A 23,551-nucleotide genomic window follows, 5' to 3' on the forward strand; every position below is an offset into this window, starting at 1 on the left:
TGAAGATGTCGAATATTCATTCTTTAGAGCTTTCGCTAAGAAGTTGAAGGAGGGGTATTTTCAAAAAGGCTATATGATCATGCGATCTAATGAGGTCATCAAGAATATGTACATTATTTATCGCGGGAAGGTAAGCCTTTGATAACGTTATACATCCATTTGAGAGATTTGTGAGATTACCGAGCAAGACGCACTTGCTTTGACAGTTAGGTTACTATATTTGTTGTTTTAACATACATTTTTCGTGCGTTTTATCATATTGCATGGACTAATGAATAAATCATTACCAAGTAAACATTTTTGTGTACTTGGTATGATGTTTCGCAATAAACAAGTAAGGTAATATGGCCGCCACTACTATTAAAAGCTGAAGAAAATAACTTGAGTTGCGAAGATAAAGCCCTGTATTTAAAGTTGAATGAACTGATGTTCTTTATATATAAACCCTTTTTAATTAATTAAGGTGGATATTATAACCGACGATAATGAAGTGGAGCCGTGCATGGGTCCGGGAGGTATATTTGGAAATATAAAAGGCGCTTCTAAGTACCTAACAATGTCTAATATAACAGCCTCTAGAAATTTAGATTTATTGTACATTGAAGGACACGAGTTCTTTACACTACTAAAGGTACAAATTTACTTTATGAAATTGAGAATCTATATGTGTGATATCATATTTTATTTATTATAATTAGTATTTCATGCAGTATACATGTTGTGTTTGAGAATTAATCAGTAGTAAAAACCGCTCAAATAATAATGCACTGTAAATAAGACAGAGGAGGCAATGCATTATAAACAATAAAATCTCGTGGTTTGTTTTCCCAGAGTTATCCCAATGTTTTAAGAAAGGTCCAGTATTCTGTGGACACAGCACGAAAAGATTATGTATTGCCAACAATTTTATCGGCCAGGACAAGCCGGGAGGTAATTTTTATATAGTTACCACGTGTCTAACTATTTAATTATTTTGATAAAGTTGTAGGAGGATTCATATAAGGAATGGAAACCTGACATACACCAGCAACAGCTATAAGTCGAAATTACTTCTAATTAAATGCTCATATAGACTCAAGAGGACCGAGTTTCCTTCTATTAAATAATTAGCTGTTTCTTGTACCTTAGTTCAATTGGTGGAGAAATACTTATAATTATACAATAACTTTAACCAAAGAACATTTGCGTGTTGTTCCAACCAGAATGTAAGTGCGTGCTCCTATTTCACCATGCCTCCTGCTGATGTCATGTAAACATCGTATGATGGTTGCACCTCCTTACAAACGTTGTGTAATACAAAAAAAGAACTTGACGATTAAAAAGAGTGGCGGAAAGTTCATTGCCAGTTCTTTTCTTCCGTTCTATTTTCTTTTTTATTGACGTATATAAGTGTACATTGTGTTACCTATATGAATAAATTATTTTTGACTTTGACTTAGATTCGATCTTTCGAACCTAGTCTTTTACTGCTTTACAACGCTAGGACGGCGTATCCATTTTCATCTCATTTGTATTTTTTCAGCTTGAAACTTACCCCCTTTCATATGAAGTTGAAGAAGAAGAAGAGAATGGAATTGAACCGAATATATTTTTGGAAGTAAGACTTGACACAGTTTCCTTATAACATCAAGTTTTCTAAGAACCTGTATCAGCAGGTGTGTTTAGGATTATAGTTGCTGAGTAGGCATCTAATAAAGGGTATTCAGAAGCCATGCGGCATGTGCTGGATGTCATAGAAATTTCCTCTACTATTCCTCATGTGCACGTAGAAAGAAAAATCCTTTCTTACACACCAGGTCTCAAATGATGATAGAGATGCTTCATGTTTTGTCGAACACACTATTCTAGATCGTTAAGAGAACTACAAAAATCTTAAACCTGACGCACGTGCGAGCTTTCTAGCATTGATATTGTACATATGCGGAGGTATTACTTTAATAAGCCTCCTGATCGGTATCACTTCAGATTTCATTTCTAGAGCTGACAAAACATTTTATACACAATATTTGACATACCTATTTCCGACTTGAGATACGATCGAGAATATATGGGCCTAGCAATCAACCTAAACTACTTACTTACGTACCTCCTCTGTCTCTCTGTAAAGTTGTGTTTATGTTACGTTACAAAGAAGCCAGATTTAGTTTCAAAATTATAATTAATTTCAGAGTCCAGACAAAAGCATTGCAGAATCGCACGGATCGCGATCTATTGCTTCAGGATTTAGCGCGGATTATACATCAGCGCTTACATTAATATTTCTGCCGCATAGGTATAGACATTTAAAACATAAAAAGCGCTCAAAAACTTAGTCATATTAAATTATAGGAATCATATGGCACGTACAAATGACATTTGTACGTGCCTAATAAAGAAGACAGCCAAACTAAGCGTTAGATATTAAAATTTTAACCTAGATTCCTTAGCGCCATAATTAAACTATTTTCATAAGCAAAATCATAAAAATATCAACAGATGGTTCCGGAGCAGTATAATTCCCGACAGCAAATGGGTTACTTTTGTTGGTATGTATTCTCTATTAATAAAATTAATTGATATAACAGTTAATATTTTTTTTATCTTTTTTGTAAATGAGGTGAAACTGCGCTTGCGAAGGCCCGCGCCATGGATGTTGAGCTTGACGCGGGGACTATGGGACTAGATCTACACTCAAATACCTCTGCTATTCAGAGGGGAAGCGAGACCCCACCCACTAAAAGCACCTCAGCCCTTCATACGCCCTTAAGATGGGCCCTCGGGGTTCTCACGGCATTCTACCCAAGGAGCAGTTAATATTATTGTAACCTGCTTCAATGTGACGGTGTAGGTTGCAGTTCTAGGTTGTAATGAAACAAACTTGGCGATTTAAAGTAGTGACGGGGAGATTATTGCCAGTTCTTCTCCGCGTCTTCTTCTTACTGACATTCATAAGTGTACTGATCGGAAGTAGTTGAAAGTTTTGCATACTGCATATACATACTATAGCGGTTGCTCGAGAACTTTTGTCTTGAATAACAAGGATACATGATTTTTTGGTCATACCTATAAATAAACGCCTAAATCTATGTATTGGATGTATGGATTTATGTTTAAAATTTCCTGCATTAATGTTTGCTGCTGTAAACACTTTTTTTATCAATTATCATGAAACAGATACATAAAATCTGAGGCCCAGACCTACAAATGTTGTAGTGCCCTTGATTTATTTTATACGAATTTCATAGTAGTGATTTGTTGAAAAAAATGGAGCTACTTGTAAAAAACATACAACCTTGTAACTAACTTCATCTTACGACGGTTGACCACCATTAAGAAAGATTGATTCACTAATATATTTGCGTGTACTTTAAAAATAAGTGTATTTTACAATGCATATTTTTTTTATATTTTAGATTATCTTCTTTTAATAGTCGCGTACACAGACTTCATGATATTGATATACCAAATGGCTTTTTTATCGAACACGTATTTTTTCTACATTTGCGTGGTGTCCGACGTTATATTCTTCTACAAAACCTTTCTGGATATTCACAGTGGTTATATGAATCGATATGGGGAATATATTTTGAATTGTAGGAAGGTCCGTCACATGTGAGTATTACATTTGATATTTAATTAGAGAAGGCAGTGTTGTCCACGGCGGCTCTAATCATTGTAGTCTTGGATTTGAACCTTGCTGTGCACTAATGGACTTTCAGTCTATCTGCGCATTTAACACCCGCTCGGACGGTGAAGGAAAACATCGTGAGGATCCTTAGTGCCGAAAAGTCGGCGTGTGTCAGGTATAGAAGGCTGATCACCTACATGCTTATTAAAAAAAAAAAAAAGTACTAGTACTAGTGTACTCACGTAAGAAGTGAAACTTCTTTATGACTTTTATTTTTCTTAAAATTATCTACTATATGCAACTTTACAGATTTTGGTTAAATAACGTTAAATTAGATTAAGTTTCACAAAAGGCTTTTATTATCATAGACATGACTACAAATATTTCATTTTATCTTATTACTATTACGATTATTACAGAATTTTATTAATCGTAATATAATTATTACTGTCATTGTTATCGTTGTTATATATTTTTGTTATTAATGGCTTCGAATCAACCGTGGTAGGGACAAGAAAAAGATGGCGCGCAACGAAAAGATATGACGCGTAACGGAAAAATGTGACGCGTAACCGAAAAATGTGACGGTAAATGTTTTTCCAACGCCGTTAAAGAAGTTTCACTTCAATAAGCAAATGCTCACGAAACAGATATAGAAGTCTGTGGTTCAACCATAAATGGTTGTTGCCAATTTATTGTCTACCCCAATTTTATACAGTTGCTTTTAAGTAATATATTGTTAGACTCTTAAATTACGTTAAGGAAATGAGATCAATATGAGGTCTTTGCTCAAAAAATAGCCAAAGAATAAGATATTATGCATTGAAATTATTAATGCTGGATCAGTATAGTTGTATTTGTAGAATTCGTTCTACAAATTCCTATTAATTTATCTTAATGTTATGATGATCAATATTTGTATAAACATAAAATATTGGTAAATACAGCACGACAGGTGAATGAATGATAAATTATATATTATCATTTAGTGACAATAATAATATTGTAAACGTATAAGGATTTGTGTAAGCTACTTTTAATATAACATGGTTCCAGCGCAATAGCAATTTGCCAGATATTTATGTTCCGTAAACTCGTTACAAGTATCGCCTCTTTCCAGGTACTTTTCAAAAGTCTACCTACGTCGACGAGATTTTCTAGCTAATCTGCCAATATCCTACTTAGCATTCGCAGTGAATCTCACACCAACTATGCAAAATGCACTATTTTGCTATCTGAGGACCCCACAGCTTTTTCGTATAACGTATTTATTTACCTACCGTCAGCATAGGAAAATAAATATTGGGACTGCTAATTTGTTACTCAAGTTGACGTGAGTATACATTTAAACACATACATCCAGCGAAAGCCTTACACGTGGAGTTTCGGAGTAGCCAGGCCTAAACTCTCGGTGTACATTACCAAAAATTTTATTATTTTCAAGAAATAAACGTACTTTAGTGAGGAGCATTTTAACTCATAGTATACATACTATTCCTTCCTATATTGCTTTTAAATTTCTCTCATGTCGAAGTCGTAAGCAGTAAGCCGTGTTGGCCTAGTGACTTCAGCATGCGACTCTCATACCTGAGGTCGTAGGTTCGATCCGCGGCTGTGCATCAATGGACTTTCTTTTTATGTGCGCATTTAACCGCTCGAACGGTGACGGAAAACATCGTAAGGAAACCGACTTGACTTAGACCCAAAAAGTCGACGGCGTGTGTCAGGCATAGAAGGCTGATCTCCTACTTGCCTATTAAATTAACAAATGGTCATGAAACAGATACATACATTTGAGGCCCAGACCTAAAAAGGCCATTCATTTTTGAAGTGAAACTTTTTTATCGGCGTTGTAAATATAATTTGATAATATGTTCGTAGTGTTTTGTTTTACTTATATTTTTATTACCGTATCATTAGCTGAAAACCACTTGTTTGGGTTGCCCTTCACGATAGGGGCAGGTTGGTTTATTAACCATAATAAATATATTAATATAATTGTTTAATGAGTGAATAATACATAAGTATGGCCAAATAAAGATTTTATCTACAAACAAACATTTACCATATAAATCTTGTAGGTAAATTAATAGTATTGACAACTCGTTCACCCACACGATAGTCGATACAAAGTGAGTCACACGTTATATAAGGAATACAAACCCACACACACATGCAATCATTATTTTTCAATAAAAAGCGAGATTTACTGTTTATATTAGCGAATACATTTTAGATTACTTTTTACTGAATTCGTTTTGTTTTAACGTACTTATAATACATACCTAGTATTATATAATCGAGAAAATTTTAATCATGTTAAGTGACTTATTTTGACGATTCATCACATAGGTTATGGAGAAAACCTTAATACAATTAGTTAAAGCTTTAGATTAATCAAATGTAGAACGGATATCGTTTGTAAGCTATAACTAAAGAAAGGGCTTACAATAAATGGCTTGTAAGTGCTGTCACATTATTCCACTGTATAAAAAAAATCTGTTACGCTAGAACCTCTTTAGGTCTAGGCCTCAGATTTTTGAATCTATTTTATGATAATTTTTCAACATACTAGGCAAGTAGATCAGCCCATTACCTGACACACGCCGTCGACTTTTTGGGTTTAAGACGTGACGATGTTTTCCTTCATCGTTCGTGCGAATGTTAAATACGCACATAGAAAATCGATTGGCGTATAGTCGGGGGTCGAACTTACTACCTCAGGGATGAGAGTTGCACGCTGAAGCCACTAGGCTAACACTGCTCATTCCACTGTAACTTCAGTGGGTACTTAATACGAACTTTAAAAATAAAAAAGATTTCTATTATTTGTTTATAAATCATACCCTATAATTTACCACTGATAATAAAGTTCATTTTCAAAAGTTCTACCTAACAATTTAATTGCCTTTAATTCATTACTTCTTCACATTTCTTCTTTTACTACTTTCTTTAATTGAGTTTTTAAGCTTAAATCTAAGTATATAATCAAAGAATCAGCAACTAATATCGCTTTTGACTGTCATACTAATCCTTCAATACTGATGATGTCACAGGCTTAGTAGTAATTGCTGTATCAAAATACCTATCAGAATAACTAAAGCAATCTAGCCTCAATCGGAATTAACATGAGGTTTTCTCAACAGAACAATTGCAATATGGGCCTCGATATTATCGCATATAAACGCGTGTTTGTTTTTCAAATTGTCTTGCCTCACACCTGTGCATTGTACGTCAGCCAACTGGATGTCGAAGCCTGAGCTAAATCTACGCGCTAAATACGCTGAGGTAACCTTTTTGTAGTTATCTCGTAATTAACTATTTGTTTTATTGGCTGCCAGCAGGTTTATGGATGTTAAGAGTCAACGTCCATGGACACTCACTGCCGGAGGGCTAGCAAATGCGTATATATGCGTATACGCTCCGCTCTATTCTTGAAGGACCCTATTTCGAATTTGTTAGGAGATTATATTCACAGAACGCGCAATGATTTTCGCCTACGTTTTCTTACAGAAAAACTACTTCCCGCTTTACGTCGCGTCACTGTGGTACATAATAAATTTGCTTACAATCACGGGAACGGGTGATGTGTCGTCACAAAATGATTTCGAAGTTATCGAAACCGTTTTCATCACTATAGTTATTAAATTTTGTACAGGTATGTTTTGTACGTTCTTTATTACGAACGTTTGGTGTTGATAAAATATTGACGACAAATATATTCATTTATATTAAGGTACACGGTATCGTGGCGATTTTTAAATTTAGTTGATTTTTCCGTGTATAGAATTAATATTAAGGAACTGTTTGTATAGTTGATATATTGAACCCGAAAGATGATTTATTGATACTGAGGGAATCTTTTGTTTACAATTAAACCATTAGACAGGTACATTATGGAAGTACGATTCATATTAGCGGGGTGTATAAAATCAATACAAAGAAAAACTTTAGGTCTTCAGATTTCTCTCTTTGCTAATAGGCAGTAGGTGATCAGCCTTCTGTGCCTGACGTGCTAACGAATTTTTGTGTCTAAATCCAGTTGAGATGCTCGCTGAAGGCATTAATAACCAAATTTTAAACCAGCGCCATCTCTGGTACAACTGAGTAACTACGTGCATTTCAGGGCTCCTTATATCAGAGACGTCAGCACTTATTACAGCGCACTCTTCATCACGGATAGCTTATGATGAAGGCATTAATGAACTGAGAGATGGTTTACGAGATACCGAACTGAGTAACCATCAGATGAATAAGATGTGGGACTATGTCCGCGAATTGTGGAGTAGGCAACAGGGCAGGCAGGTATGTCTGCAGTAGATATTTTAAAGAAAGCTTTTAAAATAGATAGATTTTTAGGATATTCAGATAAAAATTAAAAAAAACTAAATTAATTGTCACAATTGAGAAATTCTTGCGTTCAATCAAAATATAACACAACGAACGTCAGTTTGTTAACTGTGTTAAAAAATTAGCCGATTACTAACTACAAATACGTAGGGCTAGTGGCGTCTCAACCGTAGTTCACGCGTTTGAATCACGGCTGTGCACTAATGGTTTTTTTTTATAAAATGCCATTTGTGGGTGACTTCCTTCACTGCACGAGTGTTTCGGGATTAAGGCTGATCACCTACTTAGTCTAGTAATAAATTAAATATCACGCATCAACCATAAACATGCTAAGAACAAGATTTGTAGATCTATTGTTTTGTTACGCCTCAAATATAATGTTTTATCAAAGTACGGAAAAGGTATCTTGTCTTTTAACTCTTTATGCGTCTGTGTTACATGAAAAACACAACCACCACTTTATATTAAAAATGTGTGCGTGTACTGGTGTACTATATGCAACTTTACAGCAATTGGTTAAATAAAGTTTAACAAAAGGCTTTTATTATCGTAGACAAATAATACAATTATGTCATTTTACCTTATTACTACTTAGATTAATACAGAATTTCATTAATTGTAATAGAATTATTACTATCATTGTTATCGTTTTTACATATTTTTGTTATGAATGGCTTCGATACAAGAAAAAGACGGCGCGTAACGGAAAAATGTGACGGTAATTTTTTCTCCAAGAAGTTTCGCTACAAAAATTATTTCCTAAAATTCTTATCGGCATGAAACCTGTGAAAAAACGTTTTATTGTCTAGATTGATTACCTTTTTATTATTCACCAACAGATGGCGTTGTAGACATGTAAAACGCGATAGCAAAACGATGCGATAGAAATCGTTTAATGATTTAGATTTTAGAATTTTTTTGAACCTTCAACGTACTGTTAAATGTCCTCTTTGTTTAGATTCAATAATTTAATTCTCATTAAGCTAATTTTCGTTAATGATTTTATTAATTTAATAAATATGTTATATTTTTATTGTAGATGCCAAAATTAGTGACGAATCTACCATTTCGTCTGCGTTGTCAAATAATGCAAGCAGTCTATGGCAGCCACATTAGAGAGTCCGTTATATTCAGTAAGACGGACGACGACTTTAAACGAATGTTATGTATGTGGCTGAGGCATTGTGTCTTTTTCCCCGGGAACTATATTGTTCAATGTGGGGATGCCGATCAATGCATTTACTTCATCCATAGGGGAGAGGTAAGAACTATTGGGATAATGGGTCTTCCAACAGTCATCCACCAATACGATTTTGATGTAAGCCCACAACGAAAGTCATAATAAATTATTGACTGAAAATTTTCTCGTGTTAGTTTAATTTTCACGTGTAACAAGAGTTTTAGATTTGCCGCCAATTCACAAAAACAAATGACAAATGAATGCAATATACTACATCAGGTTACCAAAGAGTTCTAAATTTGAAATTCAAAAAAGTTTTCATTAGCAATGTTTCTAACTGGCCAATTTGAAATATTTTCAGTGTTACCCACGTATTTATGGTAATTGTAACGTTACGATATTTCTTAATGTAAAAAAAAACAGTATATGGGATTCTCTGTAACCAGAGATAAATGTGTCGGCAGTTTTTTATAGAATAGAACAGGTATACGGGCAGGAGGTTTACCTGATGTTAAATGGTACCGTCGCCATCGCAAGTGCGTTGCCGGCCTTTTAAGAATAGGAACGCTCTTTTCCTTGAGGACCCTAAGACATTAATTTATAAATGTATAATATAATTTTATGTTTTATTTTTAACCACGTTTAAACATCGATTATAAAGTTATTTCTAAAATTTTGTGTACATATATACATGCCTGATTGCCCCATTAAAAAAATGCCTAATTTTGTTTTTAATCATGTAGGTAGAAGTATTGACGGTACATCCCAATTTGACGGAATCAATTTATGACATATTAGGACCCGAAGATAGTTTTGGCGTCGCCCAGGTTAGTAAAGTATTTACAAGATATCTTTAATATCTATATTTTAAATAGAATACACGATCGCGACAATTATATATATATATATATATATATATATATATATATATATAATAAATAAATAAATTTCCGCTATGCCTGACTGTTGTGGTGTGGGATCTTATTTTATACACATATATACATATGTATTAAGATATTTCCATATATATATATATATATATATATATATATATATATTAGTATTCCAATTTTATAATCATAGACAAGTGGGGGCATTTCACTAACTTACTGCAGAAATCTTCCAGTTGCGATCTGAGGCTTCTTAATATTTCGGATTTATATCGATTTATTGCTCCAGATCGCACCTGAAGGCTCCATATACAGGACATGTTTAACTTCAATGGAAGGACTATATATAGCTTTTTTGTCAACGAATATTTGTTTTGATAAACTATATACGCTAATTTCTACCATATTTAGGTAATTTGCGAAAAAAATGGTATATCAAAATAACAGAATGAAAAAGATTTTTCCTCAATTTAAATAACGTCATTACTGTTTATAAATCACACTAACTGTATAGTCCTAAACAGATAAAAAATTAGATTTTTTTGTTTGAATAAAAATATACACTAATTTCTACCATATTTAGGTAATTTGTGAAAAAAATGGTATATCAAAATAACAGAATGAAAAAGATTTTTCCTCAATTTAAATAACGTCATTACTGTTTATAAATCACACTAACTGTATAGTCCTAAACAGATAAAAAATTAGATTTTTTTGTTTGAATAAAAATATACACTAATTTCTACCATATTTAGGTAATTTGTGAAAAAAATGGTATATTAAAATAACAGAGTGAAAAAGATTTTTCCTCAATTTAAATAACGTCATTACTCTTTATAAATCACACTAACTGTATAGTCCTAAACAGATAAAAAATTAGATTTTTTTGTTTGAATAAAAATATACACTAATTTCTACCATATTTAGGTAATTTGTGAAAAAAATGGTATATTAAAATAACAGAGTGAAAAAGATTTTTCCTCAATTTAAATAACGTCATTACTCTTTATAAATCACACTAACTGTATAGTCCTAAACAGATAAAAAATTAGATTTTTTTGTTTGAATAAAAATATACACTAATTTCTACCATATTTAGGTCACTTGTGAGAAAATTGTATAATAAAAGCAGGGTGAAAAAGGTTTTTCAACCTAAATGACGTCAAAATTTCGAATTTTCAAATACTAAACACGTTTAATGATACTGTTAATATAAATTTGTTTCGATAGGAAAATTTAATTAAGTTGAAGTATCAAAGTTAAATAGCAAATATCGTTGCAGGGTCTATTTTTGGGAGTTGCACACCATTTCTCCTTCAGAGCGCGCACAGTAGTAGACATCGTGTACTTAAAGTTAGAAGAATGGAAGTATCTACTGGACTTCTACCCAAAGTCGGCGAAATTAGTACGACGGAAAGTAGAAAATGTTTATTTAGCAATTTAATAAACATAGTTAATGTTTTTTCTATACTAATATTATAAATATATTTTTGTTTAATTTAACCTCTTTTTCTTTAGATATTCGTAAGATTAGAATGCCATAAAGGCGAAACTGCGCTTGCGCAGGCCCGCGGCACGGTTGTTATACTTGACGCGGGGACTGTCGGGGTACACGCAAAGCCGTTCCATTCCACATTGATTCTTAGTAAAACACCCTCCAGCCCTAAAGATGGGCTCTCAGGGTTCACCAAGGTATTCAACCCAAGAAAAAAGGATGTTCAATTGTCTTTTGTTAACATAGCTTTTACACATTAAGTAAACACTTTCTAAAAGGATTGAAGATATGTATTATTATTACAAACTTATAATTATTTACATAATTTTAAATTTTCCGACGTTTCGCGTGCTTTACAGCGTGCGTGGTCACGGTGACTGAAGAAAAAAGGTGTTGAATGTCAAAAGTATCACAGCTGTAGAGAAAGTTGTGTTTATTTTCCCGGAGTTGGTATCGACTAAAAGATGAAGGGTTTTTGCACAAATGACTCACGATGTCCTCTGTTTTCGCGGATTGTAGATATTATGTAAATAATAATAAGTTTATAATAATAGCTTCAATCCGTTTAAAAAGTGTTTTCTTAGGATGTTCAATTGCCCACGGCTTAGGGTGCATTGACACATACATCTATCGACCAGTCTCCCTTGAACGGTATCTCTATTGATACATACATCTTACGACTATACAGTATCTTTCCAAGCTAGATATACAATGTACGGTTTAACCACTAAGCCGGGACCGTACAGCCCTAACCAAAGCAAAGAACAAATTGCAAACTTGAGACCCTACGAGACCCTTAACGATATAATTCTACGTTATCCCTGTAGGATATATAAATTATTTTCATTGTTGAAGTAAACGTCTTTTATTTATCATTATCACGTGTGGTCACGGTGACCACAAGTTTATAATAATACATATCTTCAATTGGGTAAAAGGTATGTTAACAAATGACAATAATAATATTAGTATACATATTTTAGAAATATTTTCCCTCGCTAATAAATGATAATATATAATTTATCATTCATTCACCTACAAATATTGATCATCATAACATTAAGATAAATTAATAGGAATTTGTAGAACGAATTCTACAAATACAACTATACAGATCCAGCATTAATAATTTCAATGCATAATATCTTATTCTTTGGCTATTTTTTGAGCAAAGAACTCATATTGATCTCATTTCCTTAACGTAATTTAAGAGTAACAATATATTACTTAGAAGCAACTGTATAAAATTGGGGTAGACAATAAATTGGCAACAACCATTTATGGTTGAACCACAGACTTCTATATCTGTTTCGTGAGCATTTGCTTATTGAAGTGAAACTTCTTTAACGGCGTTGGAAAAACATTTACCGTCACATTTTTCGGTTACGCGTCACATTTTTCCGTTACGCGTCATATCTTTTCGTTGCGCGCCATCTTTTTCTTGTCCCTACCACGGTTGATTCGAAGCCATTAATAACAAAAATATATAATAACGATAACAATGATAGTAATAATTCTATTAAAATTAATGAAATTCTGTTATAATCTTAGTAGTAATAAGGTAAAATTACATAATTGTATTATTTGTACTCATGTCTATGATAATAAAAGCCTTTTGTTAAACCTTATTTAACCAATTTCTGTAAAGTTGCATATAGTAGATCGTTTTTCGAAAAATAAGGTCATAAAGAAGTTTCAATTACGTGTGTACACTAGTACACGCACACATTGTTTTTGTGTTGCAGTACGAAAATGACCGTTACTATTAAATATTTTATTTAAAAAAAAATCCTATAAAAATTACATTACATATGTTCAAATATCTATTGATCTGTTCTCTTACGTTTCCTTACGCGTTGAGACATTTCCGGTATAATCTCTTGTGTGGAGATCTCTTGCGTCATTTCCTCTGAGTTTTCGTGCGAACTATCTGTATGTATTTCAGTTTGTAACGTGTTCGACTGACTCTGTGATAACCTGGAACTGAGATTAATTTTTAGTTAACTGTAAATGTCCTAAAACCGAACTAACCTACTTTAATAAAACTTGAACTATTAATTGACTAGGAGTCATTGATGAAACGCATACAAAAAAAATATCATTTCAATCGGTCCAGCTATTTAAGAGTTCAGTGATAAACATACAGGAGAATTATAAATATATAGATTAGCTAACGAATAATTATTTCATCTAAACATCCAATAGTTCAGGTATATATATGTCGGAGGAAGCCATTCAACGAGTTGCTTGTTGATTGTACAATAACACATTAAATTCTCTTTATCATTTAAACACGTTGCATTAATCTTAATTTAACTTAATACGCGATTTTACGATATTATAAAACCTAAAACATATTTCTGTTAACAAATTAGTGATTTTAGTTAAAATTTGTTAGTTCTAATTTATAAGATTGTAATCGTTATTAAACAAACGACCAATGAGAGCAGAGCACTTTGCTCGAGTGGGGTCGAAGCGCCATCTATATATAGGCCAGTACGTTGGTTGTTACGGGGCCTTTTTGAAGTGGAGACGGATCTAGTTGGATCCCTGAGTTTTGGTCGCTAGATTGGTGCATTGAACTCACTGCTCGGTCTTAAAACTTATAATTTATTATTAAATAACTACCATAAAATATCAGTGTATCATCAGTGTAAATAAAATATTGTGAAAACTACAATCGTCGTGTTTTGTGCTCGCGCTTTACCCTCATGACGCCCACCAAATCTGCAACCACTTTTGATGACGTCACTGGGGAAGGTGTTTCTCCGACATATATATATACCTATATATATATTAAGTTTATGAGTAATTAAGGCGCTACATTATTTAAATAAAAACCAGTGGCTACAACGTTTTACGTTAAATTGCTGTATCTCTTTCGTTATCATTTCTTTTTGATCAGCCTTCTGTGCCTGACACACGCCGTCGGTTTCCACTGTTGGGGCTCATACATTCCGGTTTCCTTAGAGAGCGTTCAACTATTACGTCACGCAATTTTAGCGTTTCTGTATCCAATAGTAAAACATTTCGTGACCACCCCCAGTGACTCTTTAAACCTAAAACTTACCATTATGTAAAGTACTGTAATAATATCAATAAGGCGTAATTCAATCCCCCCCCCCCCAAAATTCGTTACGTAATACTTGAACGCTCCCTTATGATGTTCCTTCACCGTACGAGTGAGTGTTATTTACGCGCATAGAAAGACAACATTGACGCACAACCGGGGTTCGAACCTACGACCTCAGGGAGTTACGCTGAAGCCTCTAGGCCTCCTTTTAAGCTCAACATCAAACAGGTAAGACAAGTATTAAAGAAAACAACAGTTTGATTCTTTTCAAGGAATAAAGTAGTTTTTAAGGTAGCAGTGTCATGTAGTATTCTACCAGAAACAAAAACCATAAACCTAGACGCGTGTTCTGTGTCACTATTTTTTTATAGCACAGGGGGCAAACGGGCCGCTCATGGACTAGTGTCCATGCGATGCGAGTCGAATTGGTGTGGAAATAGTCAAAGTCAAAAATGATTGATTCATATAGATAACACAATGTACACTTATGAACGTCAAAAAAAAATACATTAAATGCTTCTAACTTTACATTTATTGCCAGTTAAGAAGAAGATCTGGCAACAAAATCTCCGCCACTTTTTTTAATCGCCATATACATAGTGGTGGTGGTGGCGGCAAAAACTGTCCAGAAAAAACCTCAATCATGGATCGGTGGACGTCTAAAGACGGGTGGACTTATGTACACCCAATATTCTGTTCTTTATTGAAAGTTACAGACAAGCGATCATGATCTGTATGCCTCTTCTATCGTTTATGGTTTTTGCTTCTGGTAGAATACAAAACACCATATTATGTGTTATTATACTTAACAGTAACTCATGTCACAATTATTATTATCAAGAAATTATTATAATAATTTTATAAAGGTAAGCACCATAGACTATAGCTCTAAAATTAAAAAAAAGAAAAAAAACTAGCCACACCGAGACAGTTTTATTATTATTTCTAGATGTTTTTGTAACTGTGTGTGTAACCTTGTACCTTATCACAATTACGGACAACGAACAATGCAATATAGGAAGCTGGTGAACGAAGCTAGGAGCCGGATGTAATTCAAGGAGAGAAGGTAGTTTTAGTTCAGGCTTAGTTTTAAGTTATTACTTGTCAGTTAGATTTACGCAGCCGTGCCGGACGGACGTTAGATATACGCTTGCTACGTCCGACCAATAAACATTTACAACTCCACTTCGAGAGTAGCGCTATGCTTATAACTATAAATCTTTGGTGAAAACGACAAGAGAAGAATCCGTAAGACATGGCTAAGCAACGTTTTAGACTGCACATATCACAAAAATTTTCATTCGACTTAATATATAGTCTATGTCACTCAATGTTTCAAAAACAGTTCAGTCGATCCAGAGATTTCCACTACCTCACAAACGTTACATGTATATATTAGGTCCTTACATATGAACTTGGCGTTTTGTTTAATTAATCAAAGTATGAACCATTGTTTTCTATGCACTTTTGCCATCTCGTAGGTAGTTCGTTGATCACTTTACTAAAAAAACCTGTCGGACGGGAATCAATAAAATCTGTGAAGGCGATTTGGACTGCCCCATCAGAGTTAAACTTTTTCCCTTTCAAGAAGTTGTCCAAATTTCGAAAAAAATGTTAATCTGTTGGAGCAAGGTCCGGGGAGTACGGAGGATGTCTTAGACATTCCAATTGAAGCTCTTCTAATTTGGTAGCCGTCTGTTGTGCAGTGTGTGGTCTAGTGTTGTCGTGAAGTAGCAGTGGCGTGGAGCGATTGACCAGCCTAGGTTGTTTAGCCGCTAGCTTTTCCATCATGGTTTGCAATTGCTGACAATAGACATCAGCCGTAATAGTCTGGCCAGATTTGAGAAAACTGCAATGAACAATACCAGCACTAGTCCACCAAACTCTTACAAGTAACTTTTTTGGGGTTAATTTTCGCTTGGGGCAGGATTTGGCTGGCTGGCCAGGATCCAACCATTGCGCTGAGCACTTCCGATTATCGTAAAGAATCCATTTTTCATCACAGGTAATGATTCGGTTTAAAATACCTTCATTATTGTGCCGGTTCAGTAATGTAACGCAGCAGTCGACGCGCGTTTGCCGGTTTGCTTCAGTCAATTCGTGAGTTACCCACCTTTCAAGCTTTTTAATCTTCCCAATTTGCTTCAAGTGAATTAAAACAGTTTTATCACTAACACCGCAGCCTGCAGCTAACTCGGACGTGGTTTGCGAAGGATTCGCTTCCACAATAGTCTTCAATACTTCATAATTGGGTCTCAGGCCGTCCACGGGGCTTGTTCTGCAGGTCGAAATTTCCAGAACGAAAACGTTGGAACCAAAAACGAACTATGTTTTCTTTTGCAACATGACCGCCATACACATCATTCACCCTTCGAGTCGTTTCCGCAGCACTAGTGCCACGGCGGAACTCGTACTCGTAAATAATGCGATACTTTAAGTTTTCCATTTTGTAAAATGAGTGACGCAAACAGAAGAAAAAAACAAATGAATGATGGTCATCGAAGCACAAATACATGTGTACAAATTTGAATTTGAAATTCCTAACCAAAGTCGTACTGGCCACTTTGACCTCAAATACAGGAGGTATTTGAGGTCAAAGTGGCCAGTACGACAAAACGCCAATTTCATATGTAAGGACCTAATATTATTAGTATTGATGTGTAATTTGTTTTTATATTTTGTATTTACCTTTGTGAATATACTCTGTCCAGATGATCAGGGCTAAAGTCAATCTTGCAGCAAGGCCATTTTTTCACTTTCTCCGTATATTTGTTTATACAACGTGTATGGACCGCATTACCACAGCCAATGCAATTGTATCCCTGGAACATTTGTTAGTCAAAATTAGAAAAAAAAATTACGTATTACAAAAAATTTAAGAACAAATTAAAATAGGCTTATTGTATTATATTATATTTCAGTGTGCAGTGTTGGCCTAGTGGCTTCAGCATGCGATTCTCATCCTTGAGGTCGTAGGTTCGATCTCCGGCTGTGCACCAATGGATTTTCTTTCTATGTGCGCATTTTTCATATTGTTCAAAAACTTAATGGTGTTTCAAAAACCTCTGTGTAGGTACATCCTAATGATTTTAAAATACATATGTATAAATTATATTTATGGTGAAGGAAGTCATGAGCAAACTAGTATTACCAAGTATATCAAAAGCTGAATAAAGATTGTATGGTTCCTGGGTCAACGGGATGCTTTAAATAATAGAGATTTATTGATTTACTCTATATTTACCACTCGCGTGTTACAATAGAATATGAGCGAAATAATGACGTGCTAATTGCTATGTACCGAATGAATACAATTTAACAGTCAAAGAGAGTGCCTACGTCTGGCTATGCTCTCGGGGTGTAACTCCGACGATTTGGGAAATCGTCACGCTTATAAGTGATCGAAATGTACAGCCATGGCATGTACAAAGATAGGAAATCGTCATGCTTGTAAATGAGCAAAATGTGCGAGACTTGGCACGTAGGGATCATCACGCTTATAAACTAAGAAAGCCTGAGTGAGCAAAATGTAGCAAAAGATAGATAAAGAATTTACACGAACAAATTTCATTTAAGACATGAACAAATTTCATTATTATTTTAATAAAATATCTATGACTGTCGACTCAAAACTTTAAATGGTGTAATGTATTCTATAGTAATGTAGTGACACAGCGCCAACATTAAATATTTATTAAGAAAAACTAATTGTATTTGTAATATTATAATTGCAGTAAATTATAATGTATTAGTGTGGATTTTATGTACGGAACATGACGTCGTCAAGATGTCTTTAATCATGGTGAATGCACTCTTCAAAGGGGACTAGCGAACTAGTTGGGAGATCTAAGTGGCCAAAATACGCCTCCAAAGCGGCTTATGATTTTTACCGGAAACAACGCTTCTAGTGTAGAAAATATCTTTTTGTTAATTTATGTTGGCCTGATAACAGCTGGCACAATGCTTGCCACTCAAAACCTGAACACAGCTATGATTCTATATTGTCTTTGTAAGTATAAAAAAATACTTTTGACACTCTTCATCTATTTGTAATAAAAATATCATATACAATAGCAATATATAATAAAATACCATAGCAAATAATGCATGGAAATCCATGGGTCATCTATGGTCATCAGTCATCAATGGTTTATCTATTAAAGTGTTATTTAAATACATATTTTTTTCTGGTCCAGCCTATAGAATTATATTATCGATTGCATACCCGTAACACAATTTGTTTGCACAAACAACATTCTTCAATAGAGTCAGCCATGTTTTCTCGAAGATATCCCTCAAACTCATGAATTGTTCTTACTCCTAACACATAATTTGTGTCTTCTTTCTCTAAATATTTCATTCTGCACCATGTATCCAGCATTTTCTGTAATATTTTAAAATATTTATTAGAATAAAATTTCACCTTAATCAGTACTATAAGGTAAATATAAAAATGTTTTAGTTAAATATTATGTAAGCTTTAAATAGAGGCCTAAAGGAAATATAGGGAATAAAATGGATAGAAATGTTTTACTATTATAGTACAGTAAGCCAGACAACATCAAAATATTCTTCTTACAACATGAGTTTGTGGGTCCGTGGACATTACATTATCATTCAATTAGAATTTTAAACCATAACACTTTGATAATGAAAATACTACTATACTCTACTGTTTTTATCAGTATGTTAATAACAATAAAAGCTATAAGACTCACCTGTGCAGAAGTTTTAGTATATGTAGATTTCATATTACCAACCAAATTCAAAGCATGTATTCCAGTAATTTGACGGTTTTCAGTAGTTACAATTTGCTCTATTAAAATCCTAAAGTACTCTAGGTCAGAAGCAGGAAACAAATTTTGTGATTTTGTAGCTTCATCAAACCCAAGAGACATAAAAACAAGCACTTCTTCAGCAGACAATTCATCATTTGTTATTTTAATTTGTTGCTTTATAGGTCTTAATTCTTCATTTATCTTTTCCACTAAAGCTGGAATAGATATCTCTTGATCATCTGGAGAATATAAAGTAGAAATGTTAATATGTGTAATCAAAAGAAAAACCAAACCTTAAAATATATAAGAATTTCTCATGGTCTGCCATTAACTTAGGACACCTAACTATGCAGTGGCTATGTAATAAATAATTTTATAAGAAAAATGGGGGCAAAATTCATGTAATTTTGACTATAAACTAATTAATTGAATGTTAAATATTAAGACACTATTTACTAATATATGTTCACATTTATAAGCATTATTACCAGCGAGATTCCTAACGATCTTTTCTGCATCTTCTTTCGTTATAACACCAGCACTAGCGATAGTTCTTAACAAAAATCTATGAATATTTGTATAAGTCATGTTCAACTGTTATTTCTGTATTATTGGTAAATTTGCTAAATTTTTATAAACAAACTGAGAAACACATTAAATACGAAATTCAAGTAGAGGCAGTATTTATTTATTTTTATCACAGATGAATTACATAAATAAGAATCAGTTAAATATAAAGTCTCGGTTAACGTTTAAATTAAATTTTATCTTTGACAGCTATCTGCAGCACATGACATGTGAAATGTCAATACTTTGGCTTTCCGTCAATGCTCAATCAAAGTCAGCATAATAAAATGCATTTATAATTTATATTGATAAAAATACATAACAGATAAATATAAATAGGCGTCTGTTATATTTTTGAATATTCATTGTCTGTAAAATACTAGTTGAATAAATATTTAAAAAAAACATAAAAGTGGCTGTATGGTTGCAAAATTGTTATTCTGCTTTAAGAGAAAAAAACAAAATAATATGATAATAAGCCTAATACGCGTTACGGTAATATTATTTGTAATTAATGTAGGTAATACAGTTAAAATAACATTTCGTATTTTATGATACATAATTTGAAATTTTTAAAGTATCCATCCATCTATTCTTAAAAAAACAAAACACTTCTTTTTTGTTTTAAGAACAAAGCCATCAATTATTGTTCATGTCGTCATTATGCTCGGTACATTAGGCGCTATTTATAAAAATAGGAATGAAAATTTATAAAATCTTTTAGAAATGTCTAAACAGTTTCCAAACCACATTTTTCTAAATGTCACAGGCGATCGACTTCGGCGCTCAATTACACGGACCGTTTTAATTGCGATTGTGTTTGTGAAACCTTCTTTTTCTTTTTAAAGCGTCTCTCTCTTGTTTTTTTTTCAGGAAACCGTAAAACAAAGAAAATTCGAAAAATAAAATTTCGACTGATTTCACTGACGTTTAGACACAAAAACATCTTCGAATATACTTCCTTAGTTAGGTTTTTGAAATTGGTTTACTAAAGAAAAATTCTAGGTATCTATTAAGTAAAGGCCTTGTAGCTTTGCGGCGTTAGGGGTGTATGGTGCCGAGTGGTTAAACCATACATTAAATCTTGGAATGCAGATCTTGTAAAGGAGACTGTGTGGTCGAAATCTGTAAGTAAAATGCCCTGGGCGGAGGGTGAAATTTGCAAGCAGTGCGGAAATTCAACATCCTTTTAGCAACGCGAGAGCGACCCGGGAACCTCTCTAAGGCGTAGGAACTACCTGAGGTGGATTTAGTGGGTATTATATATATCCATAATGACAGGTTATGTTTTCCAACTTGGATATATAAAATAGTTAAACACTTACTCAGTAAATGTTAGAACGCGTGACGGCGTAGGTCATGGATATTAAAAAAAATGTGTGCTCTTTATGAGCTTATCTTTCGAAAAATTTACAGAAATTAATTAAATAAAGTTAAATTAGATAAAGTTTATCAAAAGACTTTTATTATCATAGACATGAATACAAATAATACATTTTACCTTAATACTACTAAGATTATTGCAGAATTTCATTAATTGTAATATAATCATTACTATAATTGTTATCGTTAATATTTATTTATTTATGTTATTGTTGTTGTTATTTATAGCTTGGATTCTCAAGAAACAATAAAAAGATGACGCGTAACCGAAAAATGTCCGTCACATTTTTTTCCAACGCCGATAAAGAAGTTTCACTTCAATAAAATAATTATTAATACAACGCACACCTAGAAATTATTTTAGGTATAAATTAAAAAGGCAGCACATCTTCAAATAATATTGGTTGCTGTAATTTTACTACGCGTAACACAGATCGAATGGAGAACTAATTACTTTGTCTTGGTGGCTTAATTGTCGCGTCCTGTGTCCCGAGCGAGTCTGATCAATTATAAGACTTTCACAGTAATACGACCGCATCCTATTCCAAACTGTTAACTTCACCCATTCTATGTCAAAAGAACCTTGACTCTCCCCATTTTCCTTTTATTTTGAAGAGCAACATTAGTATTAAAAGTAAGGTGGTTCCCATTGGGATTAGAGGGGAAAATTCTCTCTTTATATTATTACATACTTTTATGCCTACTAAATAATGACTAATGAAACTAATTATTTTAGCCTTCAATAAACTTAACAGGGTTGGCCTAGTGGTACAGCGTGTGACTCTCATCCCCGAGGTCGTAGGTTCGATCCCCGGCTGTACCAATAGATTTTTTTTCTATATATATAACATTAACTCAAACAGTGAAGGAAACAATCGTGAGGAAACCGGCTTGCCTTAGACCCAAAATTCGATGGCGTGCGTCAGGCACAGAAGGCTGATCACCTACTTGCTTATTCGATTAATATAATATATGATGATGAAATATCTATACAGAAATATGAGGCCCAGATCTAAAAAGGTTGTAGGGCCTTTTATTTTTTTTGAACTTAACAATTAGTGCACTAGTGTACACATTTAAGAAGTGAAACTTCTGTATGACCTTATTTTTCAAAAATGATCTACTATATGCAACTTTACAGAAAGTACAAATTACAAGATTTAATGTATAGTTACATAAAGTAGAATAGATAAAGTTTAACGAAAGGCTTTTATTATCATAGACATTAATACAAACAATACAATTATTTTATTTTACCTTATTACTACTAAGATTATTACAGAATTTCATCAATTTTAATAGAATTATGACTATCATTGGTATAGTTATTATATATTTTTGTTAATAATGGCTTCGTAAAGTAAGATGGCTTGTACCGGAAAAATGTGACGCGTAACCGAAAAATGTGACGGTAATTTTTTTTTCCAACGCCGATAAAGAAGTTTCACTTCAAAAATTTAAATGCTTATTAGCATCTATGGTAATTGGCTGTCTAGTCTGCGAGCGGTCATTCATTAAGCCTTCAAGAACCAACGTTAAATATGAATATGGGAATAAATTCATTAGTTTTCAGTACTACGTTTGCTTTAAATAGAAGCCATAACTCGTTCCGTAAATTATCTAAGCTACGGAACGCTTTCAAAACTTTTAATGGAGTCAATTTGGCCTCGCATTCAAAACACCTAACGCATGGAGGCAGGTAAGTAGAATTTATACAAACATATTTAGTGCAGAACATTTCTGTGTAAACTTTCTATAAACAATTCACGCTTCAAGCTCCCTTGCTGAGCTTTATTTTATTCCAAGTCGTTGGTACTGTACTGTCTAAACGTTTTACTCGAAGTTAGTATGGGGACGTTTTAGAGGGTTAATATTATATTGTTACTGAATATGTCAAGTTTGTAAAATATTGTATGTACGTATTTTGAGTACGTTTTTGACATACGGGAATCGTACTTACTCGTTTTGTAATCTTACCCGTAGACCTTTAGGCTTATACCGTTATATATTGAATTTATGATTAATTCAGTTTATAAACTCTGAGGATTTTAGGTTGCGTAACATATCTCAGTAATGCTAGAATGTTTGTGCATTTTTCGCAAGTAGCTTGAGCAATCTAAAGAAGGTGATGATTATTAGCCAAACACTGTAACAAATTTGAAAAAATCTACTTGAAATTTGTAATTGTATTTGAATATAAAAATAAACAAGAAATAATTCCTGTACCT

The 23,551-nt window shown here is 33.4% G+C and overlaps 2 protein-coding genes across 2 annotated transcripts; one reads left to right on the top strand and one right to left on the bottom strand.

The window, feature by feature from the left end:
• The first annotated feature begins 1,158 nt into the window (after positions 1-1,158).
• Positions 1,159-11,504, top strand: LOC123714574 (potassium voltage-gated channel unc-103-like). The gene is made up of 12 exons (XM_045668893.1): positions 1,159-1,205; positions 1,523-1,597; positions 2,169-2,272; positions 2,476-2,525; positions 3,393-3,591; positions 4,728-4,940; positions 6,754-6,895; positions 7,121-7,265; positions 7,734-7,912; positions 8,997-9,218; positions 9,881-9,964; positions 11,310-11,504. The coding sequence occupies exons 5-12, from the start codon at positions 3,428-3,430 to the stop codon at positions 11,469-11,471; spliced, it is 1,311 nt and encodes a 436-aa protein (XP_045524849.1). The 5' UTR covers positions 1,159-1,205; positions 1,523-1,597; positions 2,169-2,272; positions 2,476-2,525; positions 3,393-3,427; the 3' UTR covers positions 11,472-11,504.
• A 1,783-nt stretch (positions 11,505-13,287) lies between these two features.
• Positions 13,288-20,119, bottom strand: LOC123714184. The gene is made up of 5 exons (XM_045668365.1): positions 19,862-20,119; positions 19,314-19,612; positions 18,821-18,979; positions 17,284-17,417; positions 13,288-13,505 (listed from the first exon to the last, which is right to left on the bottom strand). Exons 1-5 carry the CDS (start codon positions 19,959-19,961, stop codon positions 13,346-13,348), a joined length of 852 nt encoding a protein of 283 aa, XP_045524321.1. The 5' UTR covers positions 19,962-20,119; the 3' UTR covers positions 13,288-13,345.
• Positions 20,120-23,551: the final 3,432 nt, after the last annotated feature.

This window comes from Pieris brassicae, chromosome 9 (assembly GCF_905147105.1).
Source record: "Pieris brassicae chromosome 9, ilPieBrab1.1, whole genome shotgun sequence".
NCBI lineage: Eukaryota > Metazoa > Arthropoda > Insecta > Lepidoptera > Pieridae > Pieris > Pieris brassicae.